The 16475-nt window shown below is 42.2% G+C and overlaps 2 protein-coding genes across 2 annotated transcripts in view; one reads left to right on the plus strand and one right to left on the minus strand.

The window, feature by feature from the left end:
* Positions 1 to 6914: 6914 nt before the first annotated feature.
* GPX8 (glutathione peroxidase 8 (putative)) lies at positions 6915 to 10276 on the minus strand. Its single transcript, XM_010580580.1, has 3 exons — positions 10068 to 10276; positions 9194 to 9455; positions 6915 to 7264 (listed from the first exon to the last, which is right to left on the minus strand). Exons 1-3 carry the CDS (start codon positions 10272 to 10274, stop codon positions 7101 to 7103), a joined length of 633 nt encoding a protein of 210 aa, XP_010578882.1. The 5' UTR covers positions 10275 to 10276; the 3' UTR covers positions 6915 to 7100.
* Positions 10277 to 12271: 1995 nt separating this feature from the next.
* The window catches only part of CDC20B (cell division cycle 20B), a 21746-nt gene continuing 17542 nt past the window's right edge, over positions 12272 to 16475 (plus strand). Inside the window, exons 1-3 of the mRNA XM_010580598.1 lie at positions 12272 to 12283; positions 12925 to 13141; positions 14748 to 14869. Coding sequence (XP_010578900.1) covers positions 12272 to 12283; positions 12925 to 13141; positions 14748 to 14869 — 351 coding nt within the window. The remainder of the gene's footprint in view (positions 12284 to 12924; positions 13142 to 14747; positions 14870 to 16475) is intronic.

Below are 16475 nucleotides of genomic sequence, written 5' to 3' on the forward strand. Positions count from 1 at the left end.
GGGGGGCTGGCACCGCCTCCCGGTCAGCGGGAACCGGCGTCCCGAGGGCTGGCTGGGCTATAAGTTGCCTTCCCCGTAGGCTGCCGCCGTGCGGTGCGGGCTGCCTTCCACGCACCTGCCCGGCCCGTCCGTTTGCTCCCGTGTGGGCCGTCTCGCCCGCAGGGACCCACCTCGAGATCGGGCCACCTCGCCTCGAGGCGGCGGCGGGTTCGGTCAGCCCCGGCGGAGATGGAGTGGGAAGCAGAAGAACCCACCCGGAGGACGGGCAGGAGGGAGGAGGATTCGCTCCGGGTAACGGTGCCCTGCGGGGATGGATGTGGGGGCTGTCGGTGCTTTGGGCAGGGTCGGGGCCGAGGAGCCGGCCTGGCAGCCGCCTTCCCCGCCCGCCCGCCCGGCCGCTCTGCCTTGTCCCGGGGGCCGTGGTTCCCAGCGAAGCCTTGCGAGCAGCAGGCGAATCGGGGTGAGGGAACTGCGAGCCGCGGGTTTGTTCAGTAAGTGCTGTGCCTCTGTGTTTCTTTCAAGGAGAAAGTGTCGAGAGGAGACCTGAAGTGGAGCAGAGAGCAAAGCCTACAGAAAGCGGCTAAGGTAAGGGCAGGCACAGACATTCACGCTCCTCTGTATGCACTGCACGGAAGAGTTCCCCTCTTTACAGTTCTGGGGGAGGGACAGGAGGAAACTGTCGAAAATAAGTGATTTTGAAAAAAACCAACATCCCCCCCCTTTCCCATTAATCTTTATCACACTTTCTTAACTGTAGCATCTGAAATGTCAGAAAAACACAAGTTACGGTAAAGTGGCATCTCTGGGCTTCTCTCCTTTGGCACTAGAGGGACTGCTTGCTATTTAAAAGCAAAATCTACTTGACCTGACGGAAGGGGTTGTATGGATTTACAGAGCTGTGTTTTTGTTGGTACTGCAAGTTGACTTGTCCACATTTAGAGGGTGGTAGAGATAAAAGGGACAACAAAGAACTTGCGTATACAATAGCAACATAGGCGGAAAACCTATTAATCTCCAACAATATGCTTGACAGTAAGCAAGAGGCAAAATACAGGCAGCTTGTGCCTTAGGAAGTTGACATAGATCACAAAACCTGGTGAGACTGCAGTACGCAAACTGGTGGAGTGGGAGGTGAAGGTGTAAAAGGAATCGACCACACTGAAAATACTGAAGCAGGAGTTGATCAGTGTACCCTTAGATACAATGACAGTACAGAAATGTAGCCACCAGCATGCTGAGAATGTTGCTCTGGCATAAATATTTTATGTTAAGTGACCCCATGGGAAAAGCCGTGTTGTTAAAGTGAGCAATGACTGGGCACTAGGAGAAGAAACTTTGGGGGGGGTGGTGGTGAGGGGGAACTAATGGCCAAAACTCAACAGAATGTAACAGTCTGGCAGTGCATGTTAGCTGGCTGTTGTCTGTGATGTGTCAACAGCTGCTAGCTGCACTCCATATTGTTTCATTTGAAAGCATCGTGGAAGACTCAGTTGGCCTCCTCTTGCTGTGGAACAAGCAGACGTCAATTAGCTAATGCTTTTCTGTGGCTGCTAACAGCAGCACCCAGGCAAGTAAATGTTTTAATGTTTGTTTTGTGTTGGGATTTCTTTTAAGTGATTTAAGAGCAGTTTTTAAGAAGCAAAGGGAAGGCTTCAAACTTGGTGATCATTGACTTTTATACAAGGTGTCTAACTCGGTGGCTGCTTTCCAGCATGACTCAAAGGGCTTTCCATCAAAATGGATGTTGTAGGTAAAATTTTACCTCCATCCAGCCTAAATCCGTAAGCTTGAATCTTGGGATCTGTATGCATCCTCCACTACATGGCTGTAAATGGAGGTACAGTATAGCTCATTACCTAACGTTAAGTTGCACTATGGAGTAACCAGTGATAATTCTAACTTCAAAATAACCTAAAATTGACTATACTGAGTTAGACTCTGGGCTTATCTAGACTAAGGGCCAGGTTCCAATAGTGATGATAAACAGATGCCCAAGCGAGAAAAGGATTGAAGTAAGTGTGTATGGTACTAATTGGAGTATGGTAGTAATGTGGAGATAATGTACTATACTGGTGCTTGTACAACTAAGGCATGAAGCTAGTCTAGTTCCTTTTGGACAGTCTGGGATCTGATTCTAGTCATACTCCACATAGGTTCTATACTATTACTTTAATTCAGGTCTTGCTGAATCAGAAATGAATCTGTGCCATTTATTTCATCACAGTATTTACCGACTGAACTTGTGTAGATACATTTTTGAAACATGATCCTCAAAACAGCTGCATTTAGGTGGAAAATAAGAGGTGTTTCCAGGCATGTAATTTCATGAAACATCTTGCTCTGCATGGACTCTGTGTCTGGTAGGCAGTGTACTGCTAGGTGACTGCTGTATCTGAACGTAGCAGTCACTACTACACTGTCACCTGCTGCAGGGCCAGCTCATCGCTGTTTAAAGGCGGTTCCTTTGGAAAGTGCTAGGGTTCTGATTTCCAGGAATGCAGGTGGTGCATCTGCATGTGATGGGATGGCAGTGTATGTTAGCTGGTTGAAATTCTGACATCAGCTAACATGCAGTTGCTATCCTGTTTCATGTACCTTGATCATCAAAAGGGAGAGCTACTACTTTTGTATAAGGAATCTTTTGGGTCCACCCGATTATTGCTTTTTTTGACTGTCAGGCTCATTTTTGGTATTACAGGGGTATCTTATATTTCCGTTACCCACTGTTATCCAAAGAATTGTGAGAATTTTTGGTTGATTTAGACTCTGGTTTTCAGCTGCTTTTAGATACCAAGGTAACAGGAAGTCTATAAATACCTGAAACAAGTAAATAATTCAAGCATATCCCACAATTTTAAGCTCTGGAATTTTTCTTAAAGCGAAAGAAGCACAGTTAAAAACTTTGTGAGTTTTAAAAGTTTTATTTTAGATTTTTTTATAATGATATTTGGCAAATGCAAGTTGGTGGGGTTTTTTGGGGGGGGGTGGTGTTTGGTTTTTTTTCACTGAGTAATTACATGCTGGAAAGGCTTAAAATCACTTTCATTAACTGCCCAAATGCTGTATCTGAAAAGTAATTACCTTTCCATTCTATAAAAAAAAGAAAAGTAAACTTTAGAGTTTTTCTTCTCCCCTTGCTTTTCACAATAACTTAATTTGTGAACAGCAATACATTAAAACAACTGCACATAGTCTCACCAACCAGGAGACACAATTTGAATAGGACATAGTATTACACTTCAGAAGAATAAAGGCTGGAAACACACTGATTGTTTTGATTCATGTTACATTGCAAGCTTCTATCAAACACTGCCACAAGCAACCGAGTGTTAACCTCTGTCCTGATCCTGGCACTTCAGGCACTTACAAATGCAAAAGAAACTCTTTGTTATTACTTGCTTTATCAGGGTGCCGCTATATGTGCCTTGCAAAGTGAAGGTCTCCTAGGAAGAGAAACAGCGTCAATGTTTGTGATGGTCTGCAGAATCAGGGTGATCCTAGTACTGTGTGTGCTGATTAGGCAGTGCATTGTTAGTTAGCTGTTCTTCATACAGCAGCAACTGACTACACTGCCACATTAGCACATCACTGTTGAGACAAGAATATAAACACTGTTGTTGTAAGTCTCTCACCGGATCCTCAGCTGGTATGGGGCCCAATGCCTGCCTAGTTCCCCTGACTGAAAGGAGCTGTGCTAGGTTATGCAAACTGAGTGAATATAAGCTATAAAAATAAGCGTAACTGTATTTGACACACTTACACAGCTAATCCAACTGGTTTCTAAAGAATTCACTAAATCATATAAGTATTAAGAGTTTCAGGTTTGGGCCTATGTGAATGTGTTTCTCTTACACCACTAAATGTTGACTGGAGCATTAATGTGGGGCTCGGCAAACAAGTATTTTCTGATAATAATTGAATTAACAGAGACATGTCCACCTGGTGACTGAAATGGGTTTAGAATATTTGCGCTCCCAGGCAATTTTTTGGAAAGAGCAGCTGACAATTAAATGGTATCTGTTGGAGATAATGAGGATATGTCAGACCTAAGGAGTGAGGGAAGTATGAGATAGGATTAAACGAATTGTTCAGATGAAGGATGCAATACGTTATGCTCAAATGGAGTCGAAGAAACTTTTCAACACTTGTGGACTGAACTGTGTTAACCTTCTTAAGAGGGCAGTTTTATCTTAAATTGGTGAGATTATTTAAGAATCCAATAAATAGGTTTTAATCTGTTTATAGCATCTGTAGTTTAGTATTTTTTTATATGCTATATCATACATAAACTGTAAGGGGATATTTATACAAACATGCATTCATATTACTTGTTGGCTTTTGACTATAGATAAATGTGTGCTTGTGTAACAGTGTTCTGACTTTCATTTTATTTATTCACCTTTCCAAGCCTGTGTAGATTTGGCAGTTAAAGATGCTTTATTCTCACCCTGGATAACTGGTAGCTTGGCTTCATGAAAGAAGTGATCAGTTTACCAATGATCCGCCCTAAATATTACATTGAAAGAGCTGTTATGTCTCGTGAAGAACAAGTAATACAAACATACTGAGTTTTTGGAGGAATGTTAATTAACAGTAAACTTTGAAAAACTTAAACTCTGTGTAGATTCAGGACTGAATGGTACTTATATTCAAATTTCTGCAGAAGATGGTTGTGGTGGATTGTGACCAAATGATGAAATAAGAAATTAATGACTGTTTCCTCAGGCAAAACCTTCTTTTTCCATGAATCTGAAGTAATTCAGGAAGCAGTGAGTTAAATAATTCTGTCCACTCATTTGCTAATATCCCATGCTATTTCTGAATACCAGGAAAGATACTTGATCTTAATGCTGGCACTGAGTTATTTAAGATTACAGTGTATCCTGTGAAAAACAAAAAATGAGCTTTAGTGAGTGAATCACAAGCAAGGTGTTCACACTCCTTTCCCTCCTGATACCTTCCACACTAGAAAGTCATACTGCACTGTTTATCTTTCTTAGGGTATTTAAAGAACGTGGGGTGAAATTTCCCATATGCTGAGTAACTCTCAGGCGATAACAGGACTAAACCAGATTTTTTTCAGGTGTTCCACTAACAGCACCTAACATGTCTTTATACCTAACCTTTTTTATTCAGTGATATGAAAAGCAGGGAGCTATAGCAGTGTGCATGAAAGGACATGCATGTTTCAGTCATGTACATTTCAAGTAAAGATATGATCCACCATTTATGTGAAAAACATTGTGTCCTGCCACTTAGTTCCGTGAAATCTACATTGCTCCCAGTGAGGGGAGAGGATTCATATCTCAATTCCCTTCCTAATCCATCAAAACAGCAGGGACATGTGACAGAAATCACCTCACATGCTCCGCTATATGTCCCCAAGGCTGGAATTGTGCATGCATGAGGAGACTGGAGTAAAACACAGGACCTCAGCATAAGAACAGGAACTGTCTTGACGATTGGATGTGGAATCTTGTGGGCTAATGGCACATAGCTCAGAGGCTGGTCTAAACCACCAGCAGTAGGCACATTTGTACTAACTAGACCCTTACATAGGCCTTAAGTGATCTCTGAAAGTCAAAGTGGCTGAAGTTGTCATGCACAAGGTTTGACTTCCCTTCCAAAATGATGGTTGTCATTGAGTGTGACTTTAATCCTCCACATCAGTATAATTACTCAATCTCTTAAAATGTTTTTATGTCCTTATCCTTCAGTGGTTTTCTGTGAGATTCTCAATGAATTCCAAAGTTGAATGAAAAAAAATATTTTTTTTTTAATTGCTGTTGAATTTCTCACCTTTTTAATACAGTTAGTGGCTATCTTCACTGGAAAATGTTTTGAAGCACTTCAGCTATTTTCAGTCACTATCAGTCTTATAAGAGAACAGCACTAATGCTACCATTACCAATTCCTTTTTCATATAGAAAACTCTTCTGAGACACTGGTTTCTCTTGTTTCTATTCTCTCTGCCTTCCTTTAAGACTTGGACAGCTGGAATGAAGTTCCTTATTCCAATTTACTATCTCCCTTCATCAAACAGATAAATCAAAACACTTGGCAGCTTGAAATAGAACAGTGGAACAGAACTGGAAATGGGTTTGCTGTTACATGCAGGACTGGGGAGATTGCAAGGTGAGAAGAGTGGGGCTTGAGGGGTGAACCTTCATCCCCTTTTTCTACCTCTGCTGGAAGACTGTTGTTTTATTCCAGAGATGCGAGGTAGATAGCTGGGGAGCACTGTCTTGGACTGTCTCAGAAAGATGTCTGTTCGAGTGCCAGGCTGTTGATTTTTGTTGCCCCTTGAATCCTACTGTAAGCAACTATGTATATTAACACAGGCCCTGCCTTCATCCAGGTCAGAAGACGGGGCATCCAGCAGATGAGCTCACAGCCGAGGCACTGCACTGCAGTGCAAATGTATGGAGAAAGCTAAAGAGGTTAAAGGTGCTGCTGTAAAGGTGAAATGTAAAATTTATCAAAATACAAAGCAGGCAAGGAAATGTTTCCAATTTTTTCTTTTAATAATTTTATTTTCTATGTACAGTTTTTTACAACTAAGTTGACAGCTTCACAATTCAGTAATCTTCCTTGACAAGATATTGCAAAGCTCTTACCTTCAGTTACATTTGTCTCTAAAAATCCTGCTATGATGCCTCTGGGCCCCATGTCTTTCAGTTAGGGCAATTACGTGTTAATGGAATATCAAAATTTATTTGTTACTGGTAGATGGGAAACAAAACTCTTCTGTGCAAATACTGAGTAATTTATCAACAAATCTTCTTCTTTTGACCTATCTCTCTGCTGGTGACAATTGTAATTAACTATTGTCAGCAATTTAAAGAAACATTCAGAAACTTAGGCAAATTGAAGGTCCATCCCTGCAAGTTACTGAGTGCCTTGCCATTCTCAGTAACCTCAGTGGTTCTCAAGGCTGTTGCAGGAGCCAATCCAACATTAGTAGACATAGTATAGCTGAAAATACTAACACCAAAGAGAAGTAAAATCACTGATGTTTTAGCTTCTAGCAGCATTTCCCAGGAATGTAGTAAGGCTGTGTACCCATGCTATTGAATGGATTTACAGCATGAATGGCTTTTTCAGAGGTCTTCTCTTTTTTTCATGATAATCTGCCTGATTAATGATGCTACTTCTGGCTTGATACTTTCTATGGGCTCTTCAGGTCTCCAGAATTTTACAACTTTACCCTCAGGGCTGACAAGGTACTTCCAGAAATTCCATCGAGGCTCTTTCTTTGAAGAATCTGTAAGAATGGCATCAGATCATTTTAGTCACTTAGACTTGTAATTGTTTCATTACCCTGCAGTGATTCTTCAACTATTTATGTTGAAGCAGTCCCACCTTGTTCTTTGCTAGTAGTCTGGGCATGGATTTACTGCTTGGTGTTAATGATCTGAAAAGTGGGAAGTGAATGATGCTCTCCCTTTCTTGTGAAACTGTTTAAGAGTTCCTACTTTTACTACGCTCTGCTTCTTATGGAGGAGGATATGAGGGCTGCATACTAATTTGGTGAATCCCCAGTTTTATGTCAGTTTAGGGGAAGTGAAATGGGAGCAGGAAGTCATACCGGTGATGGCTTAATTCAGCTCCTTTCATCCCATGAGGCAAAACCTTACAGGTACCTTTGCTATCATGAATATCTAGCAAGATAATTTCTGAGATCAAGGGGGTATCAGGAACCTATGTGGCTCCTAGAGGAGGCAGAGGTAGTTTCTTGACTCAGGCTTTGTTCTTGGAGAGTCTCAAGGTTTAGAGGAAAATATCTTTCTGACAGAAGAACTAGAAGAAAACTCCTTATTTTCTAGTTAAAATGATGTGATAGAGAAGGGTTGTGTTCTAATTATCCTTTCTTTCATATATCAGTGTTTAGTACGCGTCAAAGACCTGGCCAACGCTCAGGAAAATTCAGAGAGGCTTTTCAAATTGGCTTTGGGTCTCTGAGGTTGTTGTGGTTTAACCCCAGCCAGCAATTAAGCACCACGCAGCCGCTCACTCCCTCCCCCCCAATCCAGCAGGATGGGGGAGAAAATCGGGAAAAGAAGTAAAACTCATGGGTTGTGATAAGAACGGTTTAATAGAACAGAAAAGAAGAAACTAATAATGATAATGATAACACTAATAAAATGACAACAGTAGTAATAAAAGGATTGGAATGTACAAATGATGCGCAGGGCAATTGCTCACCACCTGCCGACCGACACCCAGCTAGCCCCCGAGTGGTGATTCCCTGCCCCCACTTCCCAGTTCCTAAACTAGATGGGATGTCCCATGGTATGGAATACCCCGTTGGCCAGTTTGGTTCAGGTGCCCTGGCTGTGTCCTGTGCCAACTTCTTGTGCCCCTCCAGCTTTCTCGCTGGCTGGGCATGAGAAGCTGAAAAATCCTTGACTTTAGTCTAAACACTACTTAGCAACAACTGAAAACATCAGTGTTATCAACATTCTTCTCATACTGAACTCAAAACATAGCACTGTACCAGCTACTAGGAAGACAGTTAACTCTATCCCAGCTGAAACCAGGACAGAGGTCTTCGGGTCAACTGAAGAGAGTTTCATTTTGCTTCTGAGAGTATGAGGCAGTAAGTCAGTAAATGCTTACTTTAACAGGAGTATTTGTACGAGTGCGTTTTGCAAGCTGGGCCCTGAAGGTCATAAGGCAAATTAAAGCAAATCAGTGATTATATATAACTACAGTATATATAATCCAGACAATACAGTTTACATAAAGGTAGACATTTGACTCTGCTAAAAAAGGAATCTTCTCATCTGCTTGTGTTTATGTAAAATATTCCAATAATTTTACAACTCCCCATAGTTACATTTTTGTCCATAAGAAAAGTTGCTTTTCAACAAAAGTCACATAATTTGAAATGGGATTTGGCAGGTTGGAGTCTTTGCACTCAAGTTTATACATCCACAAAATGGATGTTTCTAGCTGGGTTGGTCACAGTAGGCTATTCTCATCAGTGAGAAGAAACTGATGCTTTCAGGGTGGAGGTCCTCTGGCCATATTTTTGATATCCACACTGAAACAAGATGAAGTGTGTGCTGAGTGCCTGTTTCTCTCCATAGACTATGAAGAATACGATGTTTCCTCACAAAGAGGCTTAGACTGGAATTTAGGGAGAATACCATGGTTAAAGGCAGCTTGATATATAAAAGAAAACAGTTACCTATTAGAAATTTAAAGGCAGGCTCTGCTTCTGATCCTAGGATCTTGATTTTGTGGAAAACAGGGAAGGTTACTCCATAGTTTCCTTTGGCAAAAGATTCTATTTCCTGGCTTGAACTAGGCTCTGATTCTCCGAACTGGTTGCAGGGAAAAGCCAGCACAGTGAAGTGGGAGGGGCCAAATTCTCTGTGTAGTTCTTGCAGTGCGATGTAGTTTTTGTCTGTGTGTTGGCAGTAACTGGCCACGTTTACAACCAAAGTTGCCTTCAGAGAAATAAAGTTATAATATTAAGAAAAAAACCCTAGAGATGGCATAGAGATTACAATTAGGTCTTAAAATGGCATCAGCTACTACCACAATCATTACTTCCAGAACGCTAAATTAAATCCGTCTGATCGTAATTTCATTAAACAGCTAAGGATGATAGCAGCTTAAGATATTTACTTTCAGACAATCTGTTTTAAAAATCCAATAAATGGATAAGCTTCAACTTACAGTTTTGTTTAAATATAAACATGTAAAAAAGCAGGTATTTATGACAGGCACTAAAACCATATTTACTACATCAACTTCCAGAATTCAACACAATATGCTACCACTCTTAACTAATATTAAAATGCACCAATTGTATTGTTAGGCTATATTGATTTATAATAAAGAATATGAAAAAACATTTTTCGTGATTCATTAGATCGAATACTTAATTCCTGGAGCAGGCCTAGATAAATTTCTTTCCAGCTTACTGTTTGAAGAACAGGAATTTAGCACAAATCTCTGCTGAAAATTCCTATAACCAAACTTTCTGTTCACCTACAAATGGACACCTGTTTTTCAGTAAAGATTGAAAACAAAGACATAATGAAGTTGTAACTTACTTTCCCTCTGTACTTCTCCAAGGAAACGATCCTTCCTCGTGAATCCTTGACCTCGAAAGAATAAAAATCTTTGATTTTAGGTTTAAAAAATCTGAGTTGCAGCAGGCAGAGAATGGCGGTACACAAAACCATTGACAGAAAGACAACAAAGACCCTGGCTTTGGGCACTGAATATTTCAGAGGATAAGTAGTTGTGAGAGGCTCCATTTTCAAAATCTTTGGAGAGGAGCCTGGGCAGGCCTGGAATGTGAAGGAGGAGCTGAAATATGAAACTCGCAGCTCTGGCTGGAAAGAACAAGCTGCTCATTTTGTCTGTGTTGCAGAAGTGGCTGTTTCATATCAGAGTGCCTCTGCTGGGCTTCAGAGCTTTTGGGTAAAGCACAGAAATCTCTCTGGGGGAAAAAAAAAAAAAAGACATGCATAAAAAGTGTGTTCCCATCACCTAAGGATCTTGATTGCTCTTTTGAACTGACCTGTGTGGGATACTCCAGTATTTGTCTGCACACTGTCTTGAGAGCTGCTGGGGCCTCTTGTGGGTTTGTAGTGCACCTCTAGCACATCCCCCGCGTCCCTCAGCTGTCCCTGACAGAGTTGTTGAGCAGCAGGCATCTATGCTATCAGACAGACCTGAGAAGCAGTTTGGGGGCTGGCTGCTGAGGTGGAAGGCAGGCAGTACGGCTGAAACCACCCTGTTTATTTAAAGCCTCAGTCCAGCCTCTCATCAGCTGCTGGGGGATCACAGGCAGCTTTCTCTATAAAACTCTTTTACAGCACGTGGGGCAGAGGAAAAACTCCTTGTTGATAGGCTGGCATAAAAGAAGATAATAAAATGGATTTTGGGGGGGGGGGCTGGTGATGGAAAATGAGTTGTTTTTCTTATTGCTGCTGGCTAACTGGCAACTAGCTATGCTGAGAGGAGAAGATGGAAGGTCTGAACGAGAGAAGAATGAGTTAGCTGAGAATCTCAGGTATCAGCCAGGGAGCTCCAGTGGTGTTTTGCTGAGGCAATTGTGAAAGACGCTCTGAACTTTAGAGTCTGAACACACAAGTCTGGTGTCTTATCTGTCTTCATTTTATTGTTCTGTATTTAAAAAATGTTTGCCTGTTGCTCCTGATTTCTGAAGGTACATCAACATGTAGTGGTTACAACTCAGTTATGGAAAAACCAAAATTTTCTCTGTCTTTCTTCATGTCTTCCCTTGCTCAGTTCTTCTCTTTTTCTTTCTGTCCATTTGCTATTTCCTCCCTTCCTCTCAGCTTTCAGGATTTTTTTTTGTCCTCCTCACATTTCTCTTCTTGGGTTTTTCTAAGCTATTACTTGTCTTTCAGCCTATGTTGCTTGCCAGTCTCTGCTAACTTTCTTTTCCTCCCAGTCCAAACCACTGTTGAAGAGGCATTTCTGTGTCAGTTATTCTTACCACTCTGATTTTTTGCTGCACTTAGAGGCTACATTTTAAAGGATGAAAATAGAATGAGACTTTGGAAGGTGAAACCTTGAATCTGGCGGTCTGTTGCCTTTTCAGTGACTTTGATATCACCTCAACTATCCTTGATTTGTAGAGTATCACAGAATGTTCAACCATTTCTATAATCTCTAAATAGCTAAAGTCCATGTTCATTTTGTTCAACAAGACTGTATAGAGAGTTTCACACAGTTCTACATAACAGATGCTTGGGAAATACTGTGACATTTCAGTATTTGTATGGGTGTTTCCTGTGATCTGAGGATATGGGAGCCTTGTTCTCTGCCTGGCAGTGAGGGCTGTGAGCGTGGTGTTTCAGTGGTGGGGACAGAAAAGGCACAGACATCCATGCTGAAATGAACAAAGCTGTACTCAACAAGAAGCACAGTTGACACTGCTGACTTTAAAAGCAAGTTTGAATGTGTTTGATTTCAGAAAATCCATGCAAGGTCCTGGTGTCTAAGTTACGTTTCAATAGCTTGCAATTTGCAGCTAATATTATTTCAGAAAAAAAAAATCACAAGACTTAATGTATTATAAATATTTACTGGAGTACCTAGTAATTATCCAGAAGCCTATTATACTTGCTGTGCTTCCTTACTGTTGCTACTTTCACCTAAAACATTCCTTTAAAACTGTTTGAAAAACAAAATCTTGTGTTCAATATTATCCAGGCTCTTACACTTCAAATTTTGATACATTCTTATGTTTTATGTTTTTCTGACACAAATTGCTCTATCAATGAATTTGAAAGTAAGAAATGTAAATCTGTCATTTAATCTTTATTAATATTTTATATATATTATATATTTTATTTAGTATTTGATATATCTTAAAAAGTGTTAAGATAACATTAAAAATAATCCCATGAGCAAGCCACAGTGGTGGTGAGCAGATTCAGAAATCAGAAGAGAGATAAGGCCTCCTTCAGGTGAAGATCAGAAAACCAGCCTGATTCCAGACAGCCAATGTGGGTTTTGCCCAAATGCCCATCTCTCGGGAAAGACCAGACCCACGAGCCTGTGCTAAATGTCTGAAGATGCCTTGGGTCTTTCAGAGGCTAGCGCTGTAGCCTAGCGCATGAGTGACACAAATCTAGTGTTGGTTTTTTTTTTTTTTTTTCCTCTGCCGCAGGCTTTCTGAGTGATAGTTGATTCAGGGGTAGTTATCTGACCAGAAACGTTTGTTTCTTTCTGTCCCCCCCTCCCCTTTCTCCACGCAGCCGACTGACTGCTGGAGCCCTCCTCGGCCCAACATCCATTTCCAAGGCCTGTTGCCCTGAGGTGGGCTGAGCCCACGCGGCGCGGGACAGGAAAACTTGAAACAGCGTGAAGGGACGGGCTGGTAGTAAGCCGTGACGAATTTTGGTGTTTCGTCCCCTTTCACTTGTGCAGGTCCCAGACCCGGAAAGGACCACGTACTCCAGGTTTAAGAGCTCCATTAAGAGGAAGCTGGCGGCCAAGGCTCCGGTGGCGAGCAGCCCTATCGTCACAAGATGGCAGCAGCTGCACGCGGGCGGTGGCGCCGCGGAGCCGCGCCGGGCCCGCTGCCTGACCGATCCCTGCGCCTCCGGCGGGCCCCGGCCCCGCCGCGCACCGGGGAAGACTCCAGGTCAGACGGGATGCAAAGGAGCACTTTCGCATTGAGGATGGCCTCATGCGGCGTCTTCTGGCATAACCAGGAGCGGGGAATGAGTGTAAGGTGTGGGTTGGCGTCCCGTCCCCGCCAGGTCCCACCGTCAGGGGCTGGGGCTGTGGCAGCGTGCAGCAGCAGCAGTCTGTGCAGACCTTCACAGGCAGAGCCAGCTCGGGGCCAGCGTCCTCGCAGCAGGGGTACGCTGCTGTCGTGAGAGGAGGGCTGCGCCCAAGGTTCCTGTTGCCAGTGCGCAGGCAGCCTGGGACAGCGGGTCATACGGACAGCTGACATCGAGCAGGGGTTAAAGGAAAGACAGAAGAGAGAGTCACATCCCTAGCCAAGCAATGCTTCTTACAGACCAATCTTTTCTCCTCTATGGTGGCGGCTGTATTGGGCTGCGTTTAAGTTACACTGGGCTCTAACAGTGCACAGGGTCTGCTGCTGCACCTTCATACCTGGAATTGTTAACAAAAAACAGACAGGAGAGCAGGAGAGTTCATACAGGCCCCTCGCCTTTCCTTCCTTGTGCTTCTCCTTTGCCTTACGCACAGCTACCGCAGACCCGGCCATGACGGCAGAGCTTGGACCAGTCTGCGTGCCTGGATGTGGTGTAGTGTGCGCTCACTGAAGGAGAAGCTTGCCCTGCGTTACTGTCTCTCCTCCAATGAGTAAGGCTTCAGGTATTGACACAGGGACAGCGGCCAAGGGACGCTCACACTCAACTCACCTTAGGGAGAGACTTATCTGAGGGCCGTTCAGAGCACAGATCCAACTTTCAGTACTCTCACTTGGTCTGAAGAAGAACTGACTCTAGGGGAGGCTGTTTGTCAACAACAGAGGGAACTGAGGAAAGGTTAAATGAGCCTTTGAACTCACCAGCTCGTACTTCCAGCAGTGCTAGGGGACAGGGGGGAAGGGTTTACCTGCTGCATGTACAAGAAAAGCTTCCTGGAACATCTGGGGAACTGAACACGGCTCACTTCTTGATTAATGGTTGAAATCTTTAGAGGGCAAATAAAAGATGCCGTTTAGTGTTCAGGATGTGTTCCTATGATGCCATGGGTGTTGGTCAGAAAGTGCAATTCTATCTTCTGCTAAGCAGAATACCAAAGCTGTTCAATAATACATGCCCAGCCCTAGGAAACTCAGGTTCTAAAACCAGGTGACGTCTTCCCTACTTCAGTTTCTGGAACAGAAAGTCTTGCATGCTGTCTCTACTAGCAGTGGTGAAAGCCTGTATGTTGGTTCTGGGAAATTAGATACTGATTGCCTATGGGGTAGGATCCTGTGTAACCAGTCAATAAATCTAAGACTGGATATCAGATGCAGTAGTAAACAGGTACTCTTTATAAAGGGAATGATCAATCTGACCTTTTTTAGACATCTCTTTTAGGATAAGATGAATAGTGCTGTAGAAATCTCTTTCTCTTCACTGACAAAAGGAAAGCAGGGTGACTGGTTCAAATGTCAGTATTTGCATTGTCCCACCTAGTGTGTCAGATCTGCTTTTAGAGTACTGCTGCTACGAAAGTACTTGACAAATATCCCTGTGTATGGTTTTTACATACAATTGTTTTTCCAGTGATACCTCAGGTGCCTAAGAAACTCTCCATCATGAAAACTGTTGTGACTCTACCTAGCAGTCATGCTGCAGCAGGCTTGGAAGGGAGGAATAATAGGAGAGCTGAAATGGAAAAGAAACAGGTGAGTAATGGAACATTCAAGTGCATACGTAGGGTATTTGCTTTCCTGATGTGGTTTTTTTTGGCCTGTAATCCGTTAGGTGGATACTACCTTATTGACATGGAGAACAGTAACATGAGGAGGTCCATTTAGGAAATGTCTGCTACAGAAATGTCAGGAGCAATTGCTTTGTCATTTATGTGATTCAGGTTCTCTCCCCTTCCTCCAGGCTATCGTCCTGCAAGCTAAAATCGAAACCAAGCTAATGAAGCCCTCAGGATGTGTTTGTTACCTCTGAGGGAAAACGTGCATTATAAAAAATACGCATGAAAAGCATGAATGACTCAGTTTTCCACTTGCTTTAATAATGACTATGTGTGAAGAAGATAATTTCTTCAGTTGTGCAGGATGTAGGTGTTCATTTTGTCACGTAGACAGAATGAGGTGCTATGAAAAATTTGACAAAAAGTAGCTTTCTGAGAATAAAATTTTTTGTTATGACAATAGAAGGTCAGATTCTTGGCCGAGGATGAAAGAACACATGGAATCTGCCTAACATGAAACAAAGACTTCAGATCGCTTCCCATTTAGGTGTTATTTTCTATTGGCATACACTTTATCCATTCATTTTTCCTAGTGGATGCTGACGCCTTTTTTTTTTTTTTTCTTTTCATTTTAAGCATTATCTGTTGCTTTTTGGCCATCTTAAATAAACCTATGCTCCAGCCACCCACCTGTTTCTGTTCACTAACTTCTTGAAAATTGACTTCTCATGTGAAGCATGGTGATACTTGTCTCTATTAGTAAAAGTTATTACTATAACATTATACTCAGAAACTTGTCTCTATTTTAGTGCCATCTAATTGTGACTGTTCATGTATTAAGTTGTAAACTTTCAGTCAGTGACCACGCTTTTTCTTGTGCTCTCCTTTCCTTGATTGCACTAGTTGCAAGGTTAGTACTGAAGATGTTGATAGCTGTTTTCATGTGGTTACTTTTTTAACCATAACTGTTGAGTAAGGATGCTTCAGAGATGCATGCTCAATGTCCTTGCTTATAGTGGTTTATAATCCTGGATTAGTATTATTGAGAAGTTTCTGTGAGGGTATCAAACTCAGCTTCTAAGAAAAGAGGGTAGTGTCAGGACAGGTGGGCTAACAGGGTTGTTGGCTGATATAATTGTACCCTTGAAGGTCACTGGATGTTCGAAAATGACCATGCTTTTACATCATTCTGGGAAACCTGGTCCTTGGGACAATCACTTTCCTTTCTAAATCAGCAAAATAATCTGGAAAATCCTCCTTTTGACAACAGTGCTTTCTTCCTTCCTACCCTCCTCCATGGTCTGATTGGAGAGTCTGGAATTTTAGAATTATTAAAATACACAACTCAATGGGTTTAGTAATCTTAGTTGAATCTACCCCACAGAGAAATTTAATAAAACTTTTTGGTGAGATGGTAAGAACTTTCTATGGAGTAATGTATGTAAAACATTCTTTCTTAAAATGCAACGTCTTTTAAAAGATGAGTACATGTCATTGTCTTCACCCTTAGTTATAGAGTCATAGAATGGTTTGGGTTGGAAGGGACCTTTAAAGGTCATGTAGTCCACCCCCCCTGCAATAAG

Source organism: Haliaeetus leucocephalus, unplaced genomic scaffold (genome assembly GCF_000737465.1).
Source record: "Haliaeetus leucocephalus isolate CR32 unplaced genomic scaffold, Haliaeetus_leucocephalus-4.0 Scaffold722, whole genome shotgun sequence".
In the NCBI taxonomy this organism is placed as follows: domain Eukaryota; kingdom Metazoa; phylum Chordata; class Aves; order Accipitriformes; family Accipitridae; genus Haliaeetus; species Haliaeetus leucocephalus.

Excerpts from the sequence above, each read along its gene's own strand:
- GPX8 (XM_010580580.1), bottom strand. The coding sequence starts at position 10,274 with ATGGAGCCTCTCACAACTACTTATCCTCTGAAATATTCAGTGCCCAAA. Across the intron at positions 9,456-10,067 it reads TGGAGAAGTACAGAGGGAAA|GCAACTTTGGTTGTAAACGT; the intron begins GTAAGTTACAAC and ends ATTTCTCTGAAG. Across the intron at positions 7,265-9,193 it reads TGCCTTTAAATTTCTAATAG|ATTCTTCAAAGAAAGAGCCT; the intron begins GTAACTGTTTTC and ends CCATTCTTACAG.